Raw genomic sequence first — 16,364 nt, forward strand, 5'->3', positions numbered from 1 at the left:
TATCGAATATATTCAAAACCAACAATAACGCTTCTCACTATTGCCAATATTAACAAAACTAAAAAGGGTAGGCCCAGTTATTAAAAAAAAGGAGAACTCACAAAGTCTGGAAAAATAGAACTGAAAAATAGAAATAAAGAATAAAATAAAATATCCATCCAGATCTTTACAACCAACAAAATAAAATCTATTTTAATTGGATGGCCTAATTCAAATAAATATAAAGAATAAAATAAGACCTCTGAACATAGCCAATACTTACAAAACTAAAACGGACTGGCATATTAATAAAAAAAACAACATAAATACCTGTTTATTGCGGTTTCATGGACACTCAAATTAACAGAGAGCCATAAAATGCACCTCACTGCCTAGCCAAATGGGAGAAAGCACGTTCTTCGCAGCTGCACTTCATTTTAGGGGTAGGTTAATAAATTGGATTTAACTTAACTACAATACTTTGAGATGGGTTCTTTATAAACTCGAGTCCAAGTTGAAGGCGGTGGCAAGATGCATGGCTTCGATGTTTAGCTGGGGGGAGGGGGAGTGGAAGTTCGCTGCCTGCGCTGTGTGAGCCTTCGCACAAACAGTGCAGGGAGGCAAAGAGCGAACGAGAAGTGAAACCTATAATCTCATTTGTGCCTTTTCCATCTGATTTTTCAGCTACTGCAGTAAATCCTGTTCATATTCAGTTTGTGGGTTATCTATTATTTCCTTTTTCAACTTCTAAAAGTTTGACTTAAGGGGGCATTGCCCCCTCTTACCCCAGCGTAAAGACTGCTAAGCAAAAGTGCTCTCCCCCCAGGACACTTCTAGACTATTTGTAAATTGTTGCCTGTTCTTTCTCAGATGAAAACTCAAGACCATTGTAAACAAAAGATTTTGTATGATAGTCGCACTTTAAAAGTGTCACTTTAGTGACACAGTGTTGTCTAGACTCAGTTTTGCAAGCACAATTACAACAGGGAGGGGAAAATGAGAAGTGAGACAGTTTAGCTTATTTTATTCTTTTTACAAAAATACAGCATCACCCATTTACTGTTTCAGTGTGAACTAAGGGTCCCAGCAGATTTATAACCAGATTTGCTCAGAATTTCATTTCACTTTTAAAGTGCTTTTTTTTTTAAGATTATGTTTTCAAGATTAAAACCACAGCGTGGACGAATAAGGGTCATGAAGCAGTTTCTCATCCTTTTGCTAGTAGTAGCAGGAACTCATGGTAAGTTCGTCCTCACAAAGATCCCAAAGATTTACATTTGAAGTGTGAATAGTTTAAGCTCACAATCTTTTGAATGCATCTTTTCCAGCTTTCTTTCCAGTTGGTGAGACTACATGTAATCTCACCCACAACACATGCCCATGCACTCCTCTGACTGAGGGAACTGTGTATATCCAAGTGATGACTAATGCTAGTGGCCGTGAACTGAAGTTTTTGAAGGTGCTTCCCAACGGGAACATAACTGTGTTGAGTCTGAAGAAAGAAAAAATAACAATGACAGACAAGGAATTTAACAACAGACTACAGTTTATATTCGAGAACGGGACGCTCAAGATCACAAACGTGAGGAGGAATGATTCAGGTCAATACAGCATTGAGGTCTTGAATTCAAATGGAGTCCAAGAGGAAAACATTCATTTCACCCTGGATGTTAAAGACAAAGGCAAAGTTGAAGGCAAGTTATGTAACTTACTCATGAATTTATAGTTTTGAAGTTATTGTAAAGTTTATCACAAATCATATACGCGTCATTTGAGTAGAACTGCACAGCACAGTACACATCACTTGAGCAACAAATAACAGAATTTCAAAGAATTTCAAAAACATATATCCAAACACAGACACAACTTTAACATGTTGCTTAAGGTTTTCAGATTCTTGAAGTGAATGAACAGAACATGTGATATAACATCTGTGTATCTATTAGTATTACCAGTTATTGTAGTTACACATGGGCTGCTATTAATATTACTGATTTAATATTAAACTTTATACTTTACCTTCATACTGAAGCTTTCCACTTGGTCACTGATCATTATTAGCTGCACTAAATGAGCAAATTAAGGTGTCAATTATTATAGTAGATGTGATTGTGGTTGTGCTGCTTTCACACAAGTTTTCCATGCAGCTTTTGTTGGGTGTCTAACACATATCAGCTCAGTTTGGTGAGGTCTAACAATAAATCAATGTACTTTATTTACACAACACAATTCTTAAGAAGGTTCTGCACAGGAAGAAAAAAGTGCAAAATAGAAGATGAAGGATAGTCAAATATGCTCCCAAGATTTTCTTGTAAAACAAAAGGGGGCCTAGCATAAAAAGGTTTGGGAACCACTGTTTTTTTTTTTTGTACAAATCCTTTTTTGTAGAAAAGGCTACAGGCACAGGCCATGTACAACATTTAGAATTATATTTTATGATGGAGTGACTGTAACCTACAGCAACTACTACTTTCTGGAAGGACACTGAACAATGAAAATTGTAAATATTTTGATTTTGTTCATTTTATTTTATTTTTATTTGCAGGTGTGGAAACTTACTGTGATGGCAGACAGGATGGAGCTCAGTGTTATGGAGCTTTGGGAGGAAGTGTGGAGATCAAGCTGATGGACAACACCTCAAAAATACCTCGATACCATTTGTTAAAGAATTCATTAAAAATACTAGATGTCAAAGATAATATAGCTCTTCCTAATATCACAGAATATAGATCAGTCATTTTTCCCAGTAATGGAACATTTAGGCTCAGTGACCTGAGCAGGAATGACAGTGGTAATTATACCCTTCAAACCTTTGATTCAGATGGAAGATCAACAGGCGAGCGGACTTTTCAGTTGTTTATTCAAGGTAAATAATGAGAGTAAAATTTTCTCCTATTGGGAAATGATGGCAATTAGTAGATAGAAATTTAACATTGGGAAATTAATTTTTTATTTGTGACTATAAAGAAATAGATTTTGATGTAAAATCTAAAGTAATTTTTTTTTTATTCAAGATAAACATTAATAGTAAATATTAAATGTTAAAATACTTTAATAATAAAAACAATAATTATAATAATAATAATAATGATTATCCTCTATGGGAAATTGACAACAATTAATAGATATAAATATAATAGCATTTAATAATTTATATATCTCATGTATAAAAATTTCATGTATTTTGTACTTTCCCTGTTCTTCATTGGATACTATAAATAAGAACACACAAATGAAAATCAAAACTCATCTGTGTGTGATTCTCTCAGCTCCTGTGTCCTCTGTCCTGCTGCTCTCTGAGTGTCTGTCCCTGGGAGAGAGGAGGGTGTCCTGCTCCTCTGAGGGAGGGGACAGTCCTCAGTACAGCTGGACTCTGGATGGACGCACACTGACAGATGCTGAGCTCCTTTCTGGAAATAATGAGACTAACAACATCACTCTGAAACAGCACGTCTCAGGACGTCTGGTCTGCTCAGTCAAGAACAACGTCAGTAATGTCTCCAAAGAACAGAGAATATATATCTGTGGTGAGTGAACACATTATTAATAAAAGCTGAATAGCAATTTGTGTTTATTATGGCCACTGTATGTTTTTCATAAATCTTTCGATTGTTTGCCTTTTTTCATTGTTTGCACATCAGTCAACGGGGCACAAATATCATATCCATCCATTCTCTTCCGCTTATCAGGGTCATGGAGGGGGCTGGAGTCTATCTCAGCTATCTTAGGGCAAGAGGCAGGCTACACCTTTGACAGGTCCCCAGCCTGATGTAGGGCTAACACAGAGAGACAAACAACCATTCCCACTCACACCTATGGGCAATTTACAATAACTAGTTATCTTAACCAAACTAATATCATGAAATCGAAATGTCAGCAATGATGACTGGTACTTTAGCAAATAAAAATGGACTTTTATGAGGTGGATTCATTGATGCTTATTTTCTTTTTTGTCTTTTTCAGAAAAAATATGTGTTTATTGACTTATTTGTTTTTATGTCATTTATTTTTGCAGCAGTAATTTTACTATTGATGGTTGGTGTCCTCTCAGTACTGGTGATTTTCTTAGTTGTGGGTATAGCAGTCATCTGTTTCCAGAAGGAAAAACAAAACAACAAATCTGCAAAACAAAAAGGTACAAAACTTTTGTTGTGCTCACTGCACTCAGATTGTTTTTTTGCTCTTTTTATAAACTGATAATACATTTAAATATATAAAGAATGATAATTTCTCTTGCTTTAAAAAAAAAAAAACTCTTTTACTTTCTTAAATGTTGATAACGAATGTCTTGATGCATGCTCAGTTATTCAGGTAAGTAAATCCCAAAAGGTTGATTCTGGTCATGTTGATAACAAAGTCATCTGAACTCACAAAAAAACAAAACAATTTTAAGTCAGCTTGTGTGTGAATTTTGCTCAGAATCTGAAATGACATTAAAAATGTTTATCATTTTCTGTTTCTTTTTAACTCCTGTCAATCTTCATAAGTCAAACTATTGTATTAATGACTTACTGAGTTTTATTTTGTCTTCTTGTTACTCTGCAGAGGAAGAAGACGACCAAGTGGAGCGAAGAGCTGTAGCAAAGGTGGAGGTGGAGGTACAACACGCCCAAGTCAAGACTAAAAAGCGATCTAGGCACACCAAACCAACAGGAGGTGACTGTTTGTATGCAAAGGTCCATAAAGGTGATTTAAGTGATTGCTGAGTTTAGGTGGGCTGCAACATTGAAAGTCCATGGAGGGAGAAGGTGATGGAAAGATACCTAAAGGTTTTTCATTTAATGTGATTTCACATCAGAATAATCATCAGAGCTCATGAATATTGATTTTCATTACTTCGAGTTCCAAATTACCACAGGGCATCAATGCCTCCAGTCTTAGATTCCCTTTGTGTTTAATTACACAACTTATTTTGTTGAAGCTCTAATGGAACAAAGATTATGATTGTAATGGGAACTTTCTTTTAATTTGAAATTGACTAGTTTTTGACTTTGTAATTGTGGAATTCAATTATCAGATTAAACTTTTGCATGACTGCAGTGCAACCAGTACTCTGGGCAGTGATACAACATCCAGATGCCAGCTTCTCTTATAGAATTATTATTTTTATAGAATAATCAAAAACATTGTGTTATTTAGTTTCATCACTATTGAGCAGTACTCATAACATCATAACAATCAATCATAACATCTCATGAAACATCCCACAGTAAAACCTTAGAGTAGTATAGATTTGTGCACTGCTAAACTACTTTTTATAGTGATAATAATAAGCATCAGTTTTGGATCTATGGATCTATGGGCACATGTTCAACACAGTGGCAGCTTATTTTTACTTACAACAAACTATAAATGCTTTGAATATGTTTATACTTGCCAGGAAATTGACAATAAGCTTCAGTGCAAATATCAAGGAGATCTTCAGAGTCAAGATAACATTTAATTAGCTCAAATCTGCTTCTATAATTATGTTCTTGTTTTTTTATTCAATGTAAATATTAGATAAACAACAAAATGCACATTTAGACATAAATTTGGAGACAGTGAGATTATTCTTTTTTTGTTTAAGAGTACCAGATTTTCATAGATTTGGCTATCACTGATTTTGAAAATATATTTATATATTTGTAAAATGTATTTTTATGCATTTGGTAATTTACAGAAATATTTACAAATACTGGCATGCATGTCTAAGAGAAACTTTGAGATGACTGAATGATGTCGTTAATTATTTTGTTATTCATCTCTTTGGAGTCTGTTTCTTCTCCTCATTGTATCAGCGTTACTGACGAACAAAGCTTTAAAGTTATTAAATATTTTATACTTATCTCTTGTTGTGTCATCGTTTAAATTTTTTTTAAAAATCAAAGGTTTCCATGAGCTATCCTTATAGTTGCAAATCATACATCTCTTTCAATAATCTTTGGCTCCACAGGCTAATAACTACTCTGTGTTGAGCATTTAGGATTAGTAAAGTAAGCATGATAGACAGTGGCGAATATATTCTCTAAGCCTACTATTGATATTGATAGTAAAGCAGACAGTCTCATTATCCTATCATGAAAAAATGGATACAGGAGGCCAACACAATGGGTTCAGCACAGCAGGATAGATTCAACTGCAAAATGGAGATCAATGATACCTGGGACCCGGAAGCCATGGCAGGGAGATCATGAAGTTGTTTTTTTGGTACCAGTGTTTGTTATGGAGAAGGAAAATTAACAGGTGAGTACATGTGAGAGAGTATACCCCTATTATACTGCTGTAATGGTTTCTAGAGCAGTAAGACTGTTATGGGCATGAATACAACATACTGTGGACTGCTAATAATAGGGAAGGGTCAAAATATAACCAAGAAAAACAACAGAGACACTCTTCATGCTAAAAGCTGCATCAGCACTTGTGGTTTGTGTAATGACCCTTACTGCCGCGTCATTTCCTTGTGGCTACAGTGACAATCTTTCCTTTTATGTTGAAGCCTAACATGTGAGCTTGACACATAGAACTTTTAAAACTCACTGAGCAACACAACAATCATGAATGTCTGTGAATGTGTTTTGAGCAAGTAATATGTTATTTAAATGTATCAAATAAAATATTCATAGCTTAATTATACATTATAATGACTGTGATGTCTGTGTTAAACTGGCATCAAAGTGTAAACTTCTTTTTTTTTGGTTAATTTTATTTAAATGTAAATATTAAAGTAAACTAATTAGTTGGACAATAAAATGACTGGTTTGGGAGTTTTAGTGTCACTAAACTGATACACAACTTCTCTCTCTTCTCTCTCTGCATTTCTATTATAGCTACATCTTGCCTGTTGTGATCAATGGAAACCAATGACAGCTGTGTTCAGTAGTTAAGACTGAAAAACTGTGAAGCAGTTGCATCGTGGATGGTCTGTATTTACCACAGGAAATGTGGTCAGTGTAGGCTGGGCCTGTTTGCATCTTGGTAAAGTAAGTTTGTCTGAAAGTTGCCTGCTGAGTCGACAGAAGCTGAATAATAAAGAAACATAGAAGCAGTTTCAATAGGTGATGCTATAGGAGACTCTTAAGGTGAGCTGTGTTTAATTTTTTAAAACCTGCAGCAGGTGTGGCATAAAGAACAGTTACTGAATACATTTCGATACCTGGTGTTTCATACATAAACACAAAGCTGAGAACAAAAAGCTGAGAAAAATGTTGAAAACGAACTCAAAGAGACTTTAAAGTGATCACCTCGGTGACTTGACTGTAGAAACATGAACAGGGTTAGCTGGTGAACCAGTGCTTCAAACCCAACTGCTCATTACTGTTATCTGATGAAGGTTCTTTTCTAGCTTTGCATTAGGATGCTGTTAGTGCAGTTTTCTGGAAAGAGTCAAAGTTGTGTTGGCAGTATAATGCTGTTTTTTCTGCCCAGGAACTGCATCCTGGGCAGAATGCACATGTTCTGCACATGTCCTGTCATGCAACAACACTAAAAGTAATGTCCAGACAGCCACTTCTCAAAACCTGTAGATCATGGGTACCGGACTAGCACAGGCTTCAATATCGCCGACTGAACAGCTTTGGTAAATGTGAGTCCAATTTTGGACTTTAAACTGTATTTTCTAAGTTTTACAGGAAAAGACCTGTCCTTATGGCCATTCAAACTACATCAAAGTAGTTAAGTAAGAGATAAATGACAGACACATTCGTGCTTTTCAGTATTTACGGTAGAAATTTATCAATTTTCAGGTTTGTTTTTCTTTTTAAACTGGATCCTTCAATAAATTCATCTTTTTATAGTTACAGGACAGTCTGGAAAATTAGAACATTTTTGCTAATTTTACACAGTAATTTAAGCCCTGTGGGAGTGTCCCCCCAAGAGGGACAATGGACCCCCTAATGATTCTCTACCTAATCACACGAGCCAAGGTGTAAAAGCGTGTGTGGGTCACCATCAGCCAAGGTTTTGGGTGAGTTCATTGTGAAACCTAGCCCCACCCTATCATGTTATTTCCTGAGGCCAGATGGCCCAGGATGTGAGTGGGCGTTTTTTGAGATCGCTTCCCAGGCCCCTTAACGCCGACTCACATTCTGGGCCATCTGACCTCAGGAAATCACATGATAGGGTGGGGCTAGAAGAAGCAAGTCCCACCCTATCGACTCAAGAAGTGACTGAAGAAGCTTCTCGGATGAGAGGTAAAACGTCTTCAAGCAACTTAAAGAAGTCCAGACTCTTTTTTTTTCTTTCTTTCCAAGCTCCTTAGACACAGACAGGGAGGTTTCACTGGTCTGGCCCACTTAAGATCAAAGTGGTATGTGCCAGAACAGAACAAGTTTGGCATCCCTGATGAAGACCTTTCCACTAATTTTCACATGTCATGAATCACTCTGACAGGCGCAGCCACAGTGAACAGTGAGGAGAGATGGAGGCTGTGCTCAGATTGATGGTGATGCTGGGAGTTTCTCATGGTGAGGCTGAATAACAAAATAAACGTAAAAGTGCTCTTATCGTTAATTTGCTCTTTCTACAATATTTGTAAATATTTATATCGTAAAAGCTTTTAAATTTTTTTCTTTTACATTTAAAACTTTGCAGGTGTGGAAACTTACTGTGATGGCCGACAGGATGGAGCTCAGTGTTATGGAGCTTTGGGAGGAACTGTGGACATACAATTTATGGAAAACACTTCAGAAATACCCAGATACTTCTTGTTAAAGGATTCATTAAAAATACTAGACGTGAGAAGGACATTTAAGTTTTTTTCTAATACCATAGAACACAGATCTCTCATTTTTCCCAGCAATGGAACATTTAGGATCAGTGATCTGAGCAGGAATGACAGTGGTAATTACAGTCTTCAAACCTTTGATTCAAAAGGAACGGCATCAAACGAGCGGACCTTACGGCTGTTAATTCAAGGTAAATATCTTTATCTTTATTATTATCATTGTTATTTTCCCCTATTGGGAAGTTATGACATAGATATAAATGTAATATTATTTTGGTATTTTATATCTATATCTTACACAGTTTGATGTATTTTATACTTTTCCTGTTCTTGATCAGAGATTTTAAACAATGACCAAGATCTTAAAATCTAATCTCATCAGTGTGTGTTTCTCTCAGCTCCTTTGTCCTCCGTCCTGCTTCTCTCTGAGTGTCTGTCCCAGGGAGAGAGGAGGGTGTCCTGCTCCTCTGAGGGAGGGGACAATGAGAGTAACAAAATCACTCTGAAACAGCACGTCTCAGGACATCTGGTCTGCTCAATCAGAAACCATGTTAGCAGTGTTTGCAAAGAACCGGAGAAGATGATGTAAAAAAATGTCTGAACTGTTATGATCAATGTCAATAGAAAATTGTACTTAGTAGTCAGTATAATCTTTTAATGATATAAGTTTCCATATATGTTTAGAGGTGTATAATCGATTGTGTAGTGATAGGATGTGTGATCTTTAGCAGGCTGCCATTGCTTTGTGTGCATTCCAGAGTGTTCTGGCCCTCACACCCACACACGCACCCACTGATGTATATAAATAAAGACCAGGGCAGCGGCACGGCGCGAGTCTCAGAGCCCTCACTTCTGTGCGAGAGCTCTGTGACTGCCCTTGCTTGCAAGTAACTAACTGCAGTGTGTGTTTCTCCTCTCTGATTCAAAGCTGAAGAAGTGTCTTAGAATACATCTCTTGACAATCATTCTTTAAATTTGTCGTAAATCATCTGCTTGCTCACATGCTACATTTTATTAATAACGGATCCTTATCTTATCTATTATGTGTCCCTTATCAGGGACATGAATATCAAAATGTAAATTAAACCAACAATAGACCCTACTAGAGTCACTAAAACTAAAATTCTCCCTTTACCCCAAAATATTAAATTCATGAAAAACTGTCACAGTTCTATCTTAACTTGTAATTTTTGTGCCTTTGAACAGATAACTTCTTGCTTATTTGTGGTTTGCGAGCAGTCGCGGTAATTCTCTTATTAATTGGGATTTCCATTTACTTTGCTTGGAAGAAAAAGAGAATTGAAAAAGATGAAGCCTCTGCTCTCCCGCAAACGACGGAATATCCAGAAAACTCTGTTTTGATGGTTGAAAGGAGAAACTCTACTTCTTGCACCAACACATAGTGTCATCTTTCATCTGCTGAAATTTCACATCTCTGTGGGTGTGAAAATAGCATATAGCATATGTTTTTATTCATTAATCATATTTTACATTTACACAGCTTATACTTGATTCCCATTAGAAGCTTTGGATGTTTTATGCATTTTGTATTCTGTGGAAATTCTGATGGTGATTTTAAGTGGAGCAGCCTGGTTCATTCGCTTTTCACTGTGTTTTGTAAAGGCAAAAGTGGGAATTAAAAATAAGTAACTTGCTGCTGTTAGTATATTGTGTATGAGCGCTTTTAAACAGCTTGTATTAATGATATTACCTATGAAAATATTCTGTCCTCCATTGAGCATCTGGTGAAGAGATGTAATCAACAGATTGGCAGCTTATATGTACTTAAAAACTAACTAATGAACCAGTTTAACACACGTCGGGAGAATTTTGTGCAAGTACATTGACAATACATAAATGTGTAAATGGTGTCATATTACTGGTGTAAAAATCCTATATCAAAATACAATGTTGTAAATAAAGTTTATGTTAATAAAGTATGTTGTTTTAAATTTAGTAGATATTCATACAATAGCTTGTCAGGGACCTGGGTCTGAGCAACCCAGGGTACATGAGCAGTTGTGGACTCGTTTTATATTATGTATGTATGCTGCACTGTGCTGCTGTTCTTGTGTTCTCCATGCTTGTAGGTATAGGCAAGTGGGTGTGTGTATGGGTGTGGCTGAGCACTGGGTTTCAGGCAGGCCTGGTGGGGCAAAGGTAACCTTTGTCCCAGTGGTAATTGAAGCACTAGGTGCAGTGACTCCCAAGCTAGGCTAGTGGCTCCAGAAGTTCCCAGGAACAACATCGGAAATCTCTGTCCAGAAGAGTGCAGTCCTAGGAACAGCTAAGACACTACGCAGGACCCTCAAGCTCCCAGGCCTCTGGTAGAGGACCCGAGCTTGAAGTATAGACCGCCCGCAGAGGAGAGAGGGGTACATTCAAAAAAACATCAGTCATAAGTACTGGAGCATCCAGCTGCTTTTTGCAAGTTTATTTCAGAAAGGTTTTTTTTCAGTTCTACTTAACTATTAGGTGTCTTACATTCAATTACTATTTAAAGAAATTATTTCTTTAAGAGGAACTGATGCATGAACTGACACTGATGACATCTGAATACGATTAAAAACACACTTGAAATACGTCTGACCTCAGTGAAGCCATCAGCAATAAACAGGTCAGTACAAGAAGTTGAGAAGAGACAAGGAGACAGCTGACAAAATGTTAACGTGTCATCACCAGATAGAATTAATAACAGAATATTATCAGTATTATTTCTCTAATACTTTCTCTAACACTGTGAGGATTTGACCTTGATGTCTAAAGTAATTTTAGGTGGTGTGATACAATTAAAATAATAATAATTACTGAATAAAAACAAATTGAACTGAATATGGCCAGTGTAACCCGTCAATGAAAAATTTGAAGCAGTATTATTATTTTGTACCACTAGAGGGAGCCCTTCTAAGGTTGATGGTTATTGTGTTATTCCTTTAATGTTCAAGTTATAAAATGAAATAATAAGAACTGTATTTATTAATTTGCATGAAGTGTTTTCGTGGATTATAAGCCTTTATTGCAAAAAACAGATTTTTGAGATTTGACTGTTTAAACCTTGAGTATTAAACATCTGAAATGACCCCCTATCAATTAGTGAATATTGTTTACAATGCTGTGCATGGATAGTTAATGTCCAACATGCTATCTGACAAGACCTGTTTGGTTTGGCATAATCTGAAAAGGTATTTTTCTTTTTTAGACTTAACATTTAAATGATTAATGTTTCTGTCTTGAAGGGTAAAAGATGAAGAAAAACTCATGTCACTTCCTTTCTTCCTCTCAGCATATGAAAATATAAATACATCTTCAAATAAACTGCACAGCATGTTGACACATTCTCCTCTAATTGCTAACACAACACACTGCAGTCTGTTCAGAGCAGGACACACACACGTTTTTTGGGGGTTTTTTGGAAAAAGTTTTAAAGCTGCTGAGTGGATCACCAGAGGCTGAAAGTAACAGCTGACTGTGGAATAATTAGTAGCAAGGAAATGTCACGACTGGACTTGTTCCACAGGTGGCATCCTATCACAGCAGTCTGCATGCCGCGGTGCTTGATTTTACAAGCCTGTGGCCATGGAAGTGATCGGAATACATGGATTCAATGATTTGGATGAGTGAGTGACTACTTTTGATATTATACACAATGTTACAGAAAATAAACATTATCAATAAGATTTTTAGGAAGAAAAAAATTATACTTAAAAAATTTGAAACAGGTCAGACCTGAATACCAAAAAAGGGTTAATTTCACTGCTCACACATTTATTCAATTTATATTCGACCACTAGATGTCGCTTTTGAAGACCTTTTTTTTGACAGTGTTTTTGTTTTTCTTTTCTTGATAGCAAAACGGGGATAAAATATGATGTCACTTCCTTCCATCCTCTCAGCGTATGAAAAGTGAAGTACAAGCTGACAGCAGCGTGTAGAGCAGCACACACACGTCTGTTATTGAGGGAAAAGTTGCTGACTGATCATAAGGGGCTGTGCAGTGAGCAGACATGGAAACTGTCATTGGACTGTTATTTATGTTACTCGGAGTCTCTTATGGTGAGCTACTAAACTTTTCGTTCTTCTTCATTAATGCTTAATTTTATAATAAAAAGGAGGTTTTGCTGCCTAGCACGGTCAATAAAATTAAGCTGAATTCATCAAAGGATTTGTTGAACTGCAGTTTAAGAGTTTTATTTTAACATTTAATATTTTATTTTAAATGATTTTTACTTCCATTGCTTATATTTCCTTAAAGATTAATGACACATTCTGAGATCATTTTGACGTGAAAATGCGTAAATATAGCTATGACATATGAACTCGTTAAATATGTACCCTGTCGTCATTTACATTTTGACTAAATTAAATTCAGTCACTCATTTTACCATCTGGGTTTGATTTTGCCTTTGTTTATTTGTTCACTTTTTTTTCGCAGGTGTGGAAACTCACTGTGATGGCAGACAGGATGGAGCTCAGTGTTATGTAGCTTTGGGAGGAACTGTGGACATTCAGCTGATGAATAGCACTTCTGAAATACCTAGATACCAGTTGTTAAAGGATTCATTAAAAATACTAGCAGCGAGAAATAATACAGTTATTTCTAATGCCATAGAGCATAGGTCTCTCATTTTTCCCAGTAATGGAACATTTAGGATCAATGACCTGAGTAGGAATGACATTGGTAAATATACCCTGGAAACCTTTGATTCAGATGGAAGAAAATCAGGCGAGCGGACTCTATATTTGTTTACTCAAGGTAATTTTTTTTGGTAAATAAAGCTGCTACTTTATATAAATTTAAGATTTTTTTGGTAATGTTTATATCCATATAAATCTGGCATTTTCTGCTTTCTCTGTTCTTCTTTAGAGACTATAAAAATGAATTTGAACACAATAATAGCAAATGCATTTTATCTTATTTTATATTTTATTTTGTTAACCATTTAACTAATATGGGGCTGAAAAAATACAGCTATGAGAGGTGAACTCGTTAAATGATATGTTATATTTAAAAAAAAAAATGAATATATTGTTTACTTTTTTTGTTTTTCTTTGCAGGTGTGGAAACTTACTGTGATGGCAGACAGGATGGAGCTCAGTGTTATGGAGCTTTGGGGGGAACTGTGGACATCAAGCTGATGGACAACACCTCAGAAATACCTCGATACCAACTGTTAAAGAATTCATTAAAAATACTAGATGTGAAAGGGGATAAGGTTATTTCTAATACCATTGCACATAGATATCTCATTTTTCCCAGCAATGGGACATTTAGGATCAATGGCCTGAGTAGGACAGACATTGGTAAATATACCCTTCAAACCTTTGATTCAGATGGAAGGACATCAGATGCTTGGACTCTACATTTGTTTATTCAAGGTAAAATTTTCCCTGTTGGGAAATGATGCTGCCAATTTACATACGTTGATAAGATTTGCAGCATTTTTGCTCAACTGTTGCCTGTTTCAGGAGTACTCAAACCTTTTCTTTGTGGGTTAAAATTTCCTCCATTTTCACTTCCTGCATTCATTTTCAATGAATAACTACCACATGAGAGTAGCTTGCGAAAGTCAGTTTTTTAGACCCTAAGAACAGCAAAAAATTGAGGTTTTGCATAACAGTTAGACAAATATTCTGTTTTTCATTTCCAGCAGGCCTGAGTAAACAACAAACCACTACTAAAACAAAACGACAGTAGCCACAAAACCACTATTTCTGTTGATGGAATTCAGTGATTAATTTGTGCCCACCTGTGGGAACCATATCAAAATAATCATAAATAATCATGAAGCTTACAAATTTCTGTTCATTGTAAACATTTGCATATGCTACTGCAGTCTTTCTGGTAGTAACTTAATACTCAAAAGTTTGACAGTTTTGCTTTTGTCTATTTTTTTCTTTGCAGGTGTGGAAACTTACTGTGATGGCAGACAGGATGGAGCTCAGTGTTATGGAGCTTTGGGAGGAACTGTGGACATCCAGCTACTGAACAGCACCTCTGAAATAGCTAGATACTACTTGTTAAAGGATTCATTAAACATACTAAATGTGAGAGGGAATAAGGCTATTTATAATACCATAGCACACAAATCTCTAATCTTACCCAGTAATGGAACATTTAGAATCAGTGATCTAAGCAGGACAGACAGTGGTAATTATAGCCTTATAACCTTTGATTCAGATGGCAGATCATCAGGCGAGCAGAGTTTACAGTTGTTTATTCAAGGTAATTTCTTTCCTTTTCTTCTCAATTAAGCTATTAATAGATATAAATTTAACAATATTTTGCTGATCTATACAATAAATATAAAAAATGTTCAGATACATGTATTTTGTGCTTTCCCTGTTCTTCATTTGAGACTGTAAAGAATTTTCACAATTCTGGTTTTAAATCTAAACTCATCTGTGTGTGTTTCTCTCAGCTCCTGTGTCCTCTGTCCTGCTGGTCTCTGAGTGTCTGTCCCAGGGAGAGAGGAGGGTGTCCTGCTCCTCTGAGGGAGGGGACAGTCCTCAGTACAGCTGGACTCTGGATGGACGCACACTGACAGATGCTGAGCTCCTTCCTGGAAACAATGAGACTAACATCATCACTCTGAAACAGCACATCTCAGGACGTCTGGTCTGCTCAGTCAGGAACAACGTCAGTAGTGTCTCCAAAGAACAGGAGATACCTGCCTGTGCTGAGTGAGAACATTGTAAGCAGTGTCTAATAATGAATCAGCAATTCAGTCACTGAAGTTTCACAGCAATCCAGGTCATCGTAGTCTTGAGAGCTAGAGATACTTGTACTTCACTCTGCTACACAAGGTGCCCAAGTGCTACAGCCTGTATTAAGAATAAGTAAAAGGACTGTTCTGCTCCAAAACTGTTGCTAATTTTGACCTCACGTGTGAGACCTCTTGTAGACATTGTGAGATATTGCTTGTGCCTTGTGCCGAGCGTCCTACCCCAGCAGAAGGTGGTATTGTCATTATTCATGCCAGTATTTATAACTTTACTAATTACAGAATTATCTGTTTGTGTCTCAGAAAATCACACGCAAATTATCACATACATACGTTCACTCCTATCTGCACAAAATTCGAATTAAGGCTGGCAAGCAACAGAAACACAATGCTGTTCATTTTGTCTGTATGAATTTATTAAAGACAGTTAATTGAACTCCTGGATTGCTTCAGTCTTTCTGACAGTAGATTTAGGCCAGATTATACACCAGCATTTCAACATATCTTTCACATGTAGCATTTCTCACACCTGGGACTTTATATGAGTCGATTAGCCACAGAAAACATTAGGCAGCACTGCTGCTTCTTTAAAGATAAAAATACCTCTTAACTATATTTTTTGAGCACATGCCTACTAGACCTCACATCACTGGAAGGAGATCTTTGGGCAGTACCTACTTTTGAATGTACTCAAACTTTTTGGTTTCAGTTTGAATCAGCACACTGTTTTGATTCCTCTGTCAGAGGATTGTGGCTGTGGATAATACATGCATGCTCAACATCCTCTGCACCACATGCAGCTACACGCTTTAAGCTTGTTATTGTGTTATATTAGGTTTTAATCATTTTTTGTATTTTCTATAACAAGTTTAACAGGTTGTTATGTGATAACATATAGCAACTACCAAATTACAGTACCATATTTTAAGTTTGCTGATGGCAATTCTTTTTCATATGGA

The 16,364-nt window shown here is 36.3% G+C and overlaps 2 protein-coding genes across 4 annotated transcripts in view; both read left to right on the forward strand.

Annotated features, from left to right (window-relative positions):
* The first annotated feature begins 352 nt into the window (after positions 1-352).
* Positions 353-5,764, forward strand: LOC106098212 (uncharacterized). Of its 2 annotated transcripts, XM_019366618.2 has the most exons (7): positions 353-422; positions 1,129-1,219; positions 1,308-1,673; positions 2,525-2,845; positions 3,249-3,506; positions 3,995-4,114; positions 4,525-5,764. In XM_019366618.2, exons 2-7 carry the CDS (start codon positions 1,132-1,134, stop codon positions 4,683-4,685), a joined length of 1,314 nt encoding a protein of 437 aa, XP_019222163.1. In that variant the 5' UTR covers positions 353-422; positions 1,129-1,131; the 3' UTR covers positions 4,686-5,764. The 2 variants fall into 2 exon arrangements, with proteins under 2 accessions (XP_019222163.1, XP_025767807.1); XM_025912022.1 differs by lacking the exon at positions 3,995-4,114 and having other exon boundaries at positions 356-422.
* A 6,803-nt stretch (positions 5,765-12,567) lies between these two features.
* The window catches only part of LOC102075817 (hemicentin-1), a 34,277-nt gene continuing 30,480 nt past the window's right edge, over positions 12,568-16,364 (forward strand). The window contains exons 1-5 of one of the 2 annotated variants that reach the window (XM_019366609.2): positions 12,571-12,736; positions 13,116-13,436; positions 13,739-14,059; positions 14,586-14,906; positions 15,103-15,841. In XM_019366609.2, the coding sequence (XP_019222154.1) occupies positions 12,688-12,736; positions 13,116-13,436; positions 13,739-14,059; positions 14,586-14,906; positions 15,103-15,368 (1,278 nt within the window). In that variant the 5' untranslated portion in view covers positions 12,571-12,687 and the 3' untranslated portion in view covers positions 15,369-15,841. Of the gene's footprint in view, positions 12,737-13,115; positions 13,437-13,738; positions 14,060-14,585; positions 14,907-15,102; positions 15,842-16,364 lie in introns of those variants that run through there. The other variant, XM_019366606.2, reaches the window with a different exon arrangement.

The sequence above is a fragment of the Oreochromis niloticus genome, linkage group LG2 (assembly GCF_001858045.2).
Source record: "Oreochromis niloticus isolate F11D_XX linkage group LG2, O_niloticus_UMD_NMBU, whole genome shotgun sequence".
NCBI lineage: Eukaryota > Metazoa > Chordata > Actinopteri > Cichliformes > Cichlidae > Oreochromis > Oreochromis niloticus.